At 43.4% G+C, this 14,747-nt stretch overlaps 1 protein-coding gene across 4 annotated transcripts in view; it reads right to left on the reverse strand.

Annotated features, from left to right (window-relative positions):
- UNC13B (unc-13 homolog B) overlaps positions 1 to 14,747 on the reverse strand; it is a 292,568-nt gene that overhangs the window by 37,277 nt on the left and 240,544 nt on the right. For all 4 annotated transcript variants that reach the window (XM_064140891.1, XM_064140890.1, XM_064140889.1 and 1 more), the window contains 5 exons: positions 10,324 to 10,450; positions 3,365 to 3,461; positions 2,446 to 2,589; positions 2,243 to 2,320; positions 983 to 1,060 (listed from right to left, as the gene is read on the reverse strand). In XM_064140891.1, coding sequence (XP_063996961.1) covers positions 983 to 1,060; positions 2,243 to 2,320; positions 2,446 to 2,589; positions 3,365 to 3,461; positions 10,324 to 10,450 — 524 coding nt within the window. The remainder of the gene's footprint in view (positions 1 to 982; positions 1,061 to 2,242; positions 2,321 to 2,445; positions 2,590 to 3,364; positions 3,462 to 10,323; positions 10,451 to 14,747) is intronic.

Genomic DNA, 14,747 nt, shown 5'->3' on the forward strand with positions numbered 1-14,747 from the left:
CAAACATTCCATCGTAAGTTTATCCTTCCAGGAAAGATGAGCAATTTGCTACCACTTATACTACAGCTGTGAGCATAGAATGCTAGTTCCTCATGTAAGCCTCAGACATGAGGATTGTTGAGGCCACGTGTGAAAGAAAGGCAGCAGTTTTTTTTCCCTTTCCTTTGTTACTTCATAGAACCCTGCCACTGAGCACAAGAAAAATCTTGAAGCAGCAATACAGGCGAAAACTGAGCTGCCCATCAGCAAAGCTGACTTTTCTCTTTGGCACACAGGTCATAGCACAGCCTCTACACCACCACATCACCAAAGAAAATGCACTTAGGCTTTGAAAATAATTTTGTCCTAACATCAGCATCAGCAGCCTTTTCTTCGTTTTCCTGAATCTTGAAAAGCAATGGGAAAAAAAAAAGAAAAGAAAGGAAAAAAGAAAAAAAAAAGTGGTTTATGTCAGGAAATAAAACAGATCTAGGGATGGGGAATCTTATCTGGGTTGTTTTTTTTTTTTTTTGGCAAATTGGCCATCTCAGAACAAATTCACACATCTGAGTAGCCAACAAAGCATGAGTATAGAATTCTGATTTGCATGTCTGAAACATATTAGATAATGGACATTTAGTGCCAAAGCCTACTGTCCCACGCTTACATGCCATGCTGTGTAAAGAGTTCTCAGATTTGTCTGTCTTCAGAGTTGTGAAACCACCAGCCATGCCCACATCCAGCCCACATAAGCACAATATGTATCACAGTCTTTCCTTCTCCATGCTGTCTTGCTCCTCAAAACATTTGTATCTACATTTCATGGTAAATTTACTTGTTAAGGCTTCAGGCACGGTCATCCCTTCACACTTACACTACAGTGGCAGATGTCACAGGGCCCTCTTTATGACTGAAATCTTAAAGAAAAAGTATGATGCAAGTAACCTTGTGCAAGTAACAGTGCAGCAGGAATGAGTGATACTCAATCGTTTAGCAGTCTTACCTCTTTACCACCCATGGCTTCAAACATCTTCTCTAGTTGTACCCTCAGCTGTTGGATGTTATTCATCAGGATGCAGGGCTGAAGGGACAAAACCAGGTGCTCATTACTGCTCAGGGTGGCAACTCATTTTCATACGTGTTAGAGACTGCATCTGAACACCTTTCCTCAATTACCATCACATCTGAGGATCAACTGAGAGGCAGAACATTCACAGATTTAAGCACTCTTAAAAGTTAAGTTAAAAAAGATAAGCTGTTTTTTTTTTCCTTCAGCTTGAAATGAGAGGACTGGTTCCAGAAAATTCAGATCTCTGGTTTTGATTTTTTCCTCCTCAGTTTTATCCCACTCAGAGGATAAGCTGACAAGAAACCAGTGTCAGGACAAGGCTTGATCTCTGCAGTGCCTGTCATGCCCTGCAAGAGTCCACCTTCTGCCCCCTAATGTGGCAGTGTACTTGTTCTGAAGGGGGTACATTCCAGATGAGATGATGAACCGGTACCCAAAGCTGCATTCAGAGACACAAGAAAAAGAAAAGACTGGATGAGGCACTTAGTGCCATGGTCTAGTTGACTGGATGGGGCTGGGGGATAGGTTGGACTGGATGATCTTGGAGGTCTCTTCCAGCCTGGTTGATTCTATGATTCTCTGACAAGTGGGTGCTGCCAGGCCATGCCTGAGAGCAAAAGTCAAGGATGGCCTGAGCAATAGACTCTTCCCTCTGCAGTTACATACTCAGTACAAGTGTGAGAGATAGTAAAACCATCACAGGACAGACCCTGTGCTCAAAAATGTAAGGCCCTGTTTTATTAATAGACAGAATTCATTACTAAGTAGCAAGATAATATGATGAAGACAAAGTAAGTTAAGAGTGCTGCTAAGTGCCAGACCTAGAGAGCAATCTGTGCCCATGTTTTACCATGATTTCCCCACCTCAAGTTCTTTGAGTTTTTTTTTGGTTGCTTGTTTTTCCTGGGAGGGGTTATTTGTGTGTTTTGGGTTGTGAATCATCCCTTTGACATACAACCCATATAGGCAGAACAGAAGTTAACTTCAAGTGGACCTGACAGATTCCAAACCCTGCAGATCATCTTCAGGATTTAGTTTTATTTCATGGCCAAGACAGAATCCACACTGCAGAAGCACACAAACGTTGACAAAAGCAATACTGAAAATATTTATGTCATCAACACAGTCAGCTGCAATGTGATCAGGACAATTACGTGATTTCTTGGAGCAGAAGAGGAGCTCAGCACAACTCACCAGTTTCTCCTTGGAGCAGTAGGACTGGAAGCTCTTGGAAAGGATGTCAGCATACTGCATCAGCACTTTCCCAATAGTCTACAAAGACAAGACACAGGCAGTACTACTTGTCCTCTATTGCTACAGAACTCCAGGAATTAAATCATCACACTGGTTTGCATCCCAGTGAGGGAAGGTAAACAGCTGGATGTTGAGGGCATTACCTTAGCAAATCTCCTGTTATAATGAGCAACAATGACAGGGTCTGGGCATTCCAACTTCTTAATGATCTCAAAGCTCTGATTGAGCTGTGTAAAGACGTCCACCACTGAGCAAGAGAACAGAGCATGCTCGGATGTTTGCTGGAACTAAACCAGAAGAACAAGAAGTCATTCTCAAATGGAAAGATCTCAAATACATCCATTTCATTGATGTCTCCATCATCTGCCACATTGGAAGCAGAACAACTGTACCAAAACCCACATCATGTTTAGAGTTAGTTAAAAGCTCTCCACAAGGTCCAGAGGAGCTAAAGAGTTAATTCTTTTGGCTTAGAAGTTTACTGTCCTTCACTATGATGTGACAAGCATCAGGGAAATGCAGTATGATGCTGAGATCCTTTATGAAATGCATGGCTTTCCTGTCAGTTAATGAGGAAAAAATAAAGAGAGTGAAAGGCTTTTTTATAGATTGTTTTGAAAGAGAATGCTTACATTAGCATCACAAACTACAGTGCCAACAGCCACTGAACAAATGGGAAGGCTTCTTCATCAGAATCCTCATCAAATTAATAATAAGTTTGCTCTGTCAGTAGATAAAGGTCACATTCTCACTGCATGACTAAGTACATGCAAAGTGCCTTATACTTCAACTATTTCTCACAAACACAGAGGAGAAACCACCAAGCCACTGGCTGACAGATTCAGCAGAACAGACCTAAATGCACAATATGCACTTTGCTATTAAACACCTCTTTTTGACCTGCAGAGAAAGGTCCTATAATAAACAAGTTTCCCAGTTGTTTAGCAAGCAAAAAGGGCCACATCCTATATCTGAACAACACCAGAATTTACAGTGTTGGTGTTTGGTTCTGGCCACTGAAGAATGCAGTCCCAAGTGCTCCACTCAAAGTGACATACATACCCCATCTTTTTTATCTCTCTCCAGAGCACCATGCAGGAATTCTAAGGAAACATCTTCGTTTTCATCCAGCCACTGCATCACAAACTGCTCAAACCATCTGCAGGAGGGATAGGAAAGACAGCAAGTTACAGCAAGAAACAGAGCACCCTAGCCCAGCCCATGCCATTATGATGCTTCAGGAAGCCTTCTGAAAGTTTGCCTCTGTTAGGTGTCTGAACGTTGTTATTTGTGCATGCAGACAATGCTCCTAAAGGTACTCCTACCTGTAACACAAGCTACTGGTGACCAGGGCCTCTTCTCATCACTTGGACTGGATTGGCAGAAGCCCAGCCTCTGCAGACCAGCAGGTCCTGAGTTGTTTTTTTGATCCCCTATCTTTCCTCTTCCTTGGTATCTTCTTTTTTTTTTGTCCCCTAGAGAATGACCTTTAAATTTGCATCAACTTGGAGCGCTTTCACTTTCTTTTACCCATGTCAAACATGACAGGGTGACCTCCAAACATCCAAACACACTACCTCTGCATGCCATGACACCATCCTGCTGGGTGCCCATTTGGGTGTAGCATCTTTCATGTGAGAACTGCAAATGAGTAAACAGGGAAGAAAAGATGTGCTTCTTTTCCAGGACCCTCCAGGTACTTCATCTGCAAATATAGGCACAGTTCTGGAGTGCCAGGAGAATCAAGGGTAGAAGTCTTCTTCACTTGAATCCTGCTTTTCCTTTCCCCAAGCCTTCTACAGAACATCCTCCTGTTTCAATAAGCTGTGATTGAGTAAGATTAACTTCTAGTGATTGCACAGCACATCTGCTGGGGCTTTCCAGAACCTGTCCAGCCCTCTAAGCAGCTCTTCATCATTTTCTTTTAAAGAAGCACATATATAGTTAATTTTAAGTGCTCGACCAACAGCCTTAGTGTAGAGTTGGGCCCCAAAACAAAGCAAGGCATCAAAGTTTGTCTCTGTTCCTTCACCTCACTTAGGAGGATAAGCTAAATGGTACAGCAAAAGTCAAGCAGCTGCTGAAGCAGCCACTGCTATATCTCAGGGAGATGCCTTACATGAGGTGTTGCCTGGAGCTAGCTCCTGCAGTGAATGAAAGGCTTTTACAAGCTCTCACCTTGGCTAAAGGGTGATAAGCAGCTTCCGTGATGGGATCTTACACCTGGCCATCCTTTTCTCACCTCTGTGGGACACAGCCACGCTGTAACAAGTCGGGCAGGGCAGGGGTGTGTGTATTGTGTTTAAAGAATATCAGCACTTAAAACTTTATTTAAATGCCAGTCTGGGCTTCATGATATTCCAGTGCCAATGTATCGCAGCTAAAGCACAACTTAATTTCAAATACTACTTAACAGCATCCACAAATAAGGGAACAAAAGTGCCCAAATGTGATTTCAGTCCATGCAAAAGGTTATCATAGAGATTCAGAGAGTACAGCCTCCCCTATACAGGCAGCTGTGTTCATAAAGATTGTGCTAATTAAGGGTTGAGTTTGCAAAGAACATGAAAGCATGTGCTAGACATGAGAGGGAGATCAAGAGCAAATTCATAGACAGAGCAGATCAGATAGCCTTAAATACTCTCTACACTTTGAAATATAAAGCACATCAATGCTAACATTGGAAACTGCAACCGACACAGTGTTAAAAGCCAACAGCAACCTGTCTGTGCAGCCATATTTAACAGGCAGCAACAGTGGGACACTGACACAGACAGATTTCCTGTATCCTGGAAAAAAGTCTTCGTGCTCCAAAAAGTCAGCATATTTTGGAGCCTGCTGTGAGTTTCTCGAGCTGTCAACATTCTGTTTAAAACTGCAACAACATATACTAAAGCCACAGCTCAAGCAGCCCTTAGAAGGTAACTCAGGCAGTTGACAAGGAAACAGGTACACATCTTCCACCTGTTTCTTGCTTCCCAGGCTGCAAGATATTGACTGCTTCACACGTCATAGGTCCGTGTACTACCTGTTTGTGCCAGAAGCTGTAATTCTCATTCCCGATACACTCACTGATCCTTAGTCACTGCACCACACTCATAAGAAAGGGCCTTTCACTGTCAAGAACAGTCACTGCCAGTTTATATGGCTGTTGAATGTTGATGATAATAATAATAATAATTTAAATAATCAAATGCATAGGTATTTTACTCTCTTACCAAAAGGTCTAAACGAAGGTGAAAAGCAAAAAGGAAAAGATGCTGCCAAGTGGCTGGTAGCACTATGTTTGCTCCCAGCTCTGATAAAAATAGCATTACCTCCAGAAGGAGGAAACATGAATGTGAATTACTTAGGTGAGGTCAAGAAATTCAGTAGATATATTTGCAAAGCTATCCTCAACTTTGTTCTTTATTAGATGGCAGGAAAACACAAGAGTTATAAATCATCTATTAATACTTCCATTCAGCACAAAAACATGCTTTGAGCTGTAACAAACCTAGAGTTATCTTAGAGCCAGTGGCATCCTGGCCTGCATCAGGAATGGTGTGGTCAGCAGGAGCAGGGAGGTCATTCTGCCCCTGTACTCTGCACTGGTTAGACCACACCTTGAGTACTGTGTTCAGTTCTGGGCCCCCCAGTTTAGGAGGGACATTGAGATCCTTGAGCGTGTCCAGAGAAGGGCGACGAGGCTGGTGAGAGGCCTTGAGCACAGCCCTATGAGGAGAGGCTGAGGGAGCTGGGATTGGTTAGCCTGGAGAAGAGGAGGCTCAGGGGAGACCTTATTGTTGTCTACAACTACCTGAGGGGTGGTTGTGGCCAGGAGGAGGTTGCTCTCTTCTCTCAGGTGGCCAGCACCAGAACGAGAGGATACAGCCTCAGGCTATGCCAAGGGAGATTTAGGCTGGAGGTGAGGAGAAAGTTCTTCACTGAGAGAGTCACTGGGCACTGGAATGGGCTGCCCGGGGAGGTGGTGGAGTCGCCGTCCCTGGGGCTGTTCAAGGCAGGATTGGACGTGGCACTTGGTGCCATGGTCTAGCCTTGAGCTCTGTGGTAAAGGGTTGGACTTGATGATCTGTGAGGTCTCTTCCAACCCTGGTGATACTGTGATACTGTGATCCCTTACAGTGTTTTACTATCAGGTCTTGGGTTGCAGATTGAGTGAGGATTACACAAAGGCAACATATCCAAAATGATATTCAAAATCATCTAGCACAGAAACTAATAAAAATAATCTGATTTCATGCAGAAATAGCTTCAAAATGTTGTTATATGGCAAATATCTTCTTCATCGTCTGTTTCAATTATTGATTTGGAAGCAAACACCGTAGTGACTCACACACCAGCATGCAAGGCAAAGGCTCACAGTGCTGCTTTAGAGACATTCTGTGCTTGCAGGAGTCAGCAAAGCTCGACTTGAGATGGCACAGCCAACCTCACCAAATGAGGTTTGCACAGAATATACCTCTGTCCTGCCTGCAGGCAAAGGGAGTGGTGACTTCTGACCAAATAAAAAGTTTACTTCTGCTGGCTGCACAACAGTAAAGTAACACAAAAGGCTGCACTTACAGCTTGGCCATGAGCTGGGATCCTGTGGTCTCAGACTTTACAGGTGAATTAAACTTATTCATTCGGTGTGGATGCATGTGGGTACCAAATGAACATCCTGGAGGCCTTGGCAAAAAGGCAGGCAGGATTTCAAACAGTCAAAGGTTAAATACTGTGTTTGGTGAAGTCAGACAGAAGAGTAAGATAGGATTTCTAAGGAAGGAATGCCTTTGTACACCAAAGAGGAAGCAGTCTCCAGTACAGCTACAATGCTAGCTGCATGCTAACATCAGCATTAAAACAAAAGATAGAACAGTTATTGACACATCTAAAAAGGCACTGTTTTTTGGAAACTGACACTTCATGGCTTTTAGCTGGCAGCTAAAAAGTGACAAGAGGAAGTCTGGAAGATCCACTCCCAGCTATGCTGCTACTCCAGTTTTAGAAGCTGTTGCTGAATTTCATAAAGTAAGGGGAGTATAAAAACTTAAGCTTTGATACTTTGGAGACCACTTTATTCAGTCATACCTAAAGGCTATGAGAAACATGGTTTCTTATAATTTCAGCTCAAAAAAGTGAGTTTATGGATAGGCTCTTGTCTGACAAGTAGACAGACAAATCATCTGTTCTCTGGACAGCAGCAATTTAGTTTCATCTGAAGAGTTTAGTAACATGGAAGCCTGATGAGTGGGACTCCATCGTCAAAGAAGGTTCAAGACTAAAAGCTCTTGTGATGCAAAACAAAGAGCTCACTGTGTAACTGGCACCAAGGGGATATTTTGTGACAGGTGAAGGTTGTTTGATAACCTGGCTACTGCACCAAAAGAGGGAAGGAACAAAGCTAGCAGCTGCAAATGTACACGAGCACAGAAGCCCTACCACAAAGCCAAGCAGAGCAGAACAGTCTGCAGATGACTGCAGAATGAAACTGAGCATCGTTACCCTGATTACACAGGAGAAAAAGAGAGACTAAGAATATCTGATGGCTTGCCTGAGACTACATTGACTCAGAGGCACAGCACACAGAGCAGGGCTTCTGAGGCTGTCATTCCAACACCCTGCTCACCGAGTTAATGCCTCTCACTGACCTGAATTGTTAAGCAAGGCCTGTAGCCCAAGCTGAGCAATTATGCCAACTGCTTCAAGTCTTATTAGTATGCAGCTAGCACCAGGCTTGAAGGGACTGTGTACACCACAGGATGGGCAGAGAATTCAAAATGCTAAGCTGAAAACAGCCCAGGACAGTTTTTTTTTTTCTTTTTTTTTGTTTAATTTTTATCAAGAGGGCAAAGTGCAGCACTTAGAGAGCAGTGGGCAGCCACATACAGGGTGGGAAGAGCAGCTGGGTAGGACACTCTGTAGAGGATGCCTTGCCTGTGTCCCACTGAAAGCATCACGAGACATAAAATAACACTTAAAGTGAAAACATAACACAGATATATGAAAAAAACACCCAAACAAACACTGTCAACACAGCATGTCTGAACAACAGCACTGCCTGCAGGGCAAGGTCTAGGTAAACAGCACTATTTAAGTCTAGATGTTGTATGTCCAGACACAGACAACCTCACTTAACAAGGAAAGATGGGAAGAAATGGCAATCAGCAGGAGATTGGGAAGGGACGTGAGAACAGCACTCTACTTTTGTAAAACAAGAACAATTTGCTCTCTGTGCCCAGGCTGGTAGGAGAAGATATAACAAGCTCAAATCAAAGCCAGAAAGGTTTGGAGGGGGGAAAAGGGGAGTGTGTTAAACCCTCAAAATCAAATGGAGTGAAGACACAGGAAAAGTGCAGTGAATAAAAGCTGCTTGAATGAGAAATGAAGCAACTATTCCTGAAAGCCTCTGAGAGCCTGGTAAACACTGGTCAGAAATAACAGACCAGCTCTTGCTTTAGGCCAAGTATTAGACTCCAGGTACTGTATCCTCTCCATAAACCTTCTCCAGGGGGTCTCATGAGCCTGCTCCAGGGCTGAAATCCTCTGCTGCTCTTTTAAAGATAAACAAAAGTTGTGAACAATTGGCTTGAAGCTTAAGAATGACAGCTTATCTGATGTTTCCAACTAAACCATCTGGTCTTACTAAAAAAAAACCCAGAAAACGTCACCTTTACTTACAAATCCTGGTGTGTGTCTGTACATATGACACACACACACACACATATACATATATACAGTACACAGAATCATAGAATCAACCAGGTTGGAAGAGACCTCCAAGATCATCCAGTCCAACCCAGCACCCAGCCCTAGCCAGTCAACTAGACCATGGCACTAAGTGCCTCATCCAGGCTTTGCTTGAACACCTCCAGGAACGGTGCCTCCACTACCTCCCTGGGCAGCCCATTCCAATGCCAATCACTCTCTCTGGCAACAACTTCCTCCTAACATCCAGCCTAGACCTACCCTGGCACAACTTGAGACTGTGTCCCCTTGTTCTGTTGCTGGTTGCCTGGCAGAGGAGACCAACCCCACCTGGCTACAGCCTCCCTTCAGGTAGTTGGAGACAGCAATGAGGTCACCCCTGAGCCTCCTCTTCTCCAGCCTAAACACCCCCACCTCCCTCAGCCTCTCCTCATAGGGTTTGTGTTCCAGGCCCCTCACCAGCTTTCTTGCCCTTCTCTGGACACCTTCCAGCACCTCAACATCTCTCTTGAATTGAGGGGCCCAGAACTGGACACAGCACACAAGCTGTGGCCTGACCAGTGCTGAGGACAGGGCAAGAATAACCTCCCTTGTCCTACTGGCCACACTGTTCCTGATACAGGCCAGGATGCCATTGGCTCTCTTGGCCACCTGGGCACACTGCTGCCTCATCTTCAGCTACTATCCACCAGTACCCCCAGGTCCCTTTCCTCCTGGCTGCTCTCCAGCCACTCAGTCCCCAGCCTGTAGCACTGCTTGGGGTTGTTGTGGCCAAAGTGCAGAACCCTGCACTTGGCCTTGTTCAATCTCATCCCATTGGCCTCTGCCCACCCATCCAGCCTGTCCAGGTCCCTCTGCAGGGCTCTCACTGTAACAAATTCACTCTGTTCTAAGAAACAAACATGTACCGCACACACACACCTTTTATATTTAACAATCACTTATAAAAATATCTTGGCATACAATGGGTATTTGTTCAATATCATCCATACAGATAGTGCTGCATCTATGCACTCAAGAATGCCAGCATACATCCAGAAGTCTGCTGTTCAAAAGCTAGTGCCCACACCACATGCACAAAGTGGCTTACAGACTGCCCGTGACATTGCTAAACCTTTCGGGATCTTGGGAGATACTGTACAACAAGGGATTGAACTGTAAAACCAGCACAGAACACCAGAAGGGACAAACATTCACACAGGGACAGAAAATCAGCAAGGGAAGAAACGGTGTAGCATGAAGGCAGCCACAGGAGGACCAAATGACTACCCTCAGGGTAACAGAAGGAGGCAGATAGCGGGGACTTGCTACAGGAGATGTAATACACTCACGCTGGATATTCAGGCACTTGTCCCTTGAAGGCAGGCAGATCACGAACATATTCGTTGTACAGCCACTTCACTTTGAAGTGTAAATTCATGTAGTCTGCACTTTTACACAATCTGTGTTTCTCATGCTCTGTAGAGAAGGAGGGGGGACAGAAAAAGCAATTAGGTTTAAATTTACCACTGTCGCTGCACCAGGCAGAGGAGAGGTCTTGTAAAGAATGTCCACAGCAGGCAATGGTTTTGAGGATGAAGCAGCTATAGAGCTAAAAAATACTCATTACACAGGATTTTGGCAGCAGGCAGGAGTTCTTGGTGGTTGACCATTGGAGCTTTGGAGTTTATTTCTGCAGATCAAATTAATACTTCCATTTGTGTTAGACTATTTGGTTGTCAGAGCAATGAAACTAAGCATTGTATTACAGCCTTTCTGTGTAACAAAAAATCATCCAGATTTCATGTTTGTGGAAAACAAATCAAAGATATTGAATCTGTTAAACCTTGGACATAAACGAAGGCAACATGAACATGTTACACCAGCATCCTTTAAGACAAAAGAGTAGAAAGCATTGGGTTCTTTAGAGTTTGAAAGTGCAAGTCACAAGCAAGTTCAAATGAGCTACAGAGAAGCTGAAGCCTTTGCTGATGCCCAGAGAAATACACGATGCTTCTGAAGGCACCTGTTATCCACACTGCCTTCCTGAGCACTGACCCATGGATATCTACCTTTTTGTCCTTGAGCTATGTCAGAACAACGTAGTTCCTCCTTGTATAACACACATGCCTCCACAACATGACTCTTTGAAGCTACGTGCTAAAGCACTTGCAGTGCTCAGACCTGTTTCTGCAGAGATCATCTCCCTAGACCACTACTCTCCTCTCTCCTGTGAGAAATGTATGCTCCATGTCTTTACTCTCAAGACCCATGCCAGCCTACATTCACACTATCATCTCTCAGCATTTCACTCCTACCTCTGAACAATTCCTGGTTTTTAACTGCTTGCTAAGTTCTCCCAAAAGCACCTCAATGCTTTTCCCCAAGCCACCTCTCTGGTTCACGCAGACAGATCATTCTACTGCACTGCTCTTCTTCAAAACCCACCTTGAGAAGAAAAATATGAACTCCTTTTTCACAATGCTAGGACAACTCAGCAGCTGACTTTTGCCTGCAATGTGACCCCAAATTACCAGCTGACCAATTCTGCACTGCTGCTTCCTTGTGCCATTTGTCCACATCCATCTCATCTTTCTGCCAAGCTTCAACAGCATGAACATACTTTGTGCCAGGCTTCTTTGTTCGCTCCATTACCACATCAAGCTACTAGTCCAAGCCACAGTGTAAGATATGCAACTACAATAGACATGATTTGGCTAAGACTCAAAGTTTTTCTCCTCAAAAATTATTTTAGACTCATCTTCTAACTCCTTATGTGGTCGTCTCATTGTCGATGTAACTTTCCAAGTGCATTGCTGCTGAGGTGTAGACAGGATACAATTATGTTAGGTACTGGAAATCTTTCTCTTAATTTTAAATGGCTTTAATCTAGGACTTTGGTGCAAGTATCCATTAATCAGGTAGAGATAGGCACATGGGAGAACTGCATGCCACAGGTGTTCATCAGTCTAAGTCTTAATGATGTAGAATTTCCTAGCTTTCTACTCAGTTAACTGACAGAGATGCTGATTTACAATACCATCACCTATTGCCATGTAAAGGCAAATTCATGCAACTACGTAAAAACATTAAGAAATTTAACATCTCTCTTGAAGCTTCAACAAGACAAATAAATTATCGAACCGAAACCACAAAAAAACAAAGAACTTTTCATGTGTAATTATTCCATAAACATTGTCAACTCCCAGGCAGTCTGACACTCCAGTGAGTTGTTTGCAAGCCTCTGCGGCAGTGTAAACACAGATTTCCTTCTAATTCACATGCAAGAGATCCACACAGATACAATCCCCACAGAAAAAGATATCTAGCCTTTGTTTTAAAGAGATTTAAATGCCCAGTACCTAAGAAACACAGTCCCCAATGGATAAATTACTTTACACGTGCTACTATCTCACATATACTATAATCCATTACTCTCCACAATTAATTTGCTTGTACTGGAGCCAAGAGAAGTCCATTCTCATTTTACATTAATACATCTACTATCTTTCTTGAGACCCAAGGAAGTCCAAGCACACTGTCTGAAACGACGAATTCCCTCAAGAACAACTGCAGAAAGAAATGCAAAGCTGTCCTCACAGATCTAAAACTGGAAGCAAACACAGCAATAACCATGCCCATTCAGCTCCCTACAAGAGTGAGGAAATTAATGGACAATTATAACTTCATTAACTCTTGACATGCACTGCCATCCAAGTACTCTTGCGCTGTTTCTGCAAAGGGAAGCTCTGACTTGGAAGTAAAAAGCACTCAAATCAGTTTTATTCCCTCAACATTAAGCAGTCCACTAAAAGCAGTTTTATTCCCTCAACATTAAGCAGTCCACTAAAAGCAAGTAATTCAAGCCTTTCCCTAGCTCTTTCTTTTTTTCCTTTTAAGGACATTTGAAACACTACTAAATTGCAGAAGAGAAAAACACAAAGCAGCCACGGAAGCATAAGCCCAAGGACTGATACTACGACTACCTATCTATCTATCAGCAGTAAAGGAAAGGTTTGACACCAAGAGGAAGATGAAAGAAAAAAGGAGAAGTCTTACCACCATAAAAGAGAACTTTACGTATGCGGAACAAAGGAGGAGCTTGTGACAGAGAAAAGACAAAAATTGAACTATAACAGCTCAAACATGCTGGAGGACAAAGAAATCCAACAAACCCTCTGTCCCCAGCAGCTTTTCCCCCCTCTCCCCTTCAGTGGACCCTGTAGAGTTTTAATCAGCTGCCTTTTTTTTTTTTTTTTTTTAAGGGGAATATTTAAGAGCACTTAAAGGCAGAAACACCTCAGCCAGAGGTATACTTTGGAAACCCATTTTAGCAAAAGTGAAGAGCACAGAAGCCAGCAGTCTTAGCACATTTCAGTTCTGCCTTATAACCTGCAGGCTTTTAAAGAGCTTAGCAGCAGCAGCAACAGTGGAAGAGTGCGCAGATATTTTGCAGGAGCTGTTGTGTTTTGCCCTGAAAAAGCTGCAGACTTCTGTAAGTCTCTCACATTTCCTCAGCAGATTTCATTTGCAAGCAGCCTTCTCCAGAGAAGAGCTTTTAGGGCCACCAAGGCCATGTTATTAAAGCATGAACAGGGAACTGCTTCCTAGAAGCACAATTTATAGTGCCATGTCCAGTTCCATTTTTCAGGCAGAGAAAAAGATTTTCATCCCATCCTTAATCCATGGATTTTTTTTTCCTTGACTGCCAGCCTACTTTCCATAGGTTAATTTCTAGCAGACAATGCTGAATTTTTGCAAAGAAATAGGTACAGAGGCTGGTGAATATTCACAATTTTAGACGACTAGCATCTGTGTATGCATCTGATCCCCTTTCCCTTTATTAGAAGTGAGAGTATGGCAGAATGATTTATTTCAATCCTGCCTGCCAAGTCTGTGTAAGTCTCTCTTCCTATCAGAGATGCTTCCAATTTGAGGCTTTCCTAACATATCCAAAATAAGACAAAACATTGCTGTCAAGGATGACATTGATTTTCTATTACTGTTTTTTAATGTCTTTCTAGTAAAAGAAGAGGAAAAACACATTTTGCTTGGGGTGTTTGTGCTTCCTGGGTCACAGAGGTCAGCAAGAAATCTAGTAACTACCAACAGGCTCATAAGGAGGCTGTCCATCTGCTCAGCCCACTGGTAACTGGGGCTATTAGTGCCAGTGTCACAGAGGTGGAGCTAAATGTATGACTTGGAAAAATCATCCTCTACATTACGGTGACTTCAGGGTGGCACAGTCTTGCCAGCCAAGTGTGAGCCACATAACACGTCTGTCTGATCTCTTTTACTCTTGGGATGGTGAGAAACAAGGGACATTTCTCAGTGCCTCATCTTCTATTGCCTTTATCAGAAAGAATGGAAGGGACCTATCTCCTGTTCGTGGTGCCCTAAGCTCTCACTGCTTGGGGGAAGCAAGAAAATAAAACAAGCATAGTAGATCCTGCAGCTTTCATGCTGTTTCAGAAACTGAGTCTCCTTAGAGGAGATGAAGACATAAGACCCACAAGCACCACTTCATCCATGATGCAAGGAATAGGGCCACTCATGAACTGCAGCTCTGACACCAGTAGTTACTCTTCATGTGACACTGTGCATATCTTAATGCCAGAGACTCAGTTACTTCCCAGAACCCCTCAGCATTCAGGGCTCTGTCAAAAAGACAACTGCAATGACTAGTCAGAAGAGGAGTCTCTTCATAGCACATACCAGCCAATTCTGCATCAGCAGTATGGTCCTCCAAGTCTTCTTTGTAGATAGAGCTTTGTGG

The sequence above is a fragment of the Pogoniulus pusillus genome, chromosome Z (genome assembly GCF_015220805.1).
Source record: "Pogoniulus pusillus isolate bPogPus1 chromosome Z, bPogPus1.pri, whole genome shotgun sequence".
Lineage (NCBI taxonomy): Eukaryota > Metazoa > Chordata > Aves > Piciformes > Lybiidae > Pogoniulus > Pogoniulus pusillus.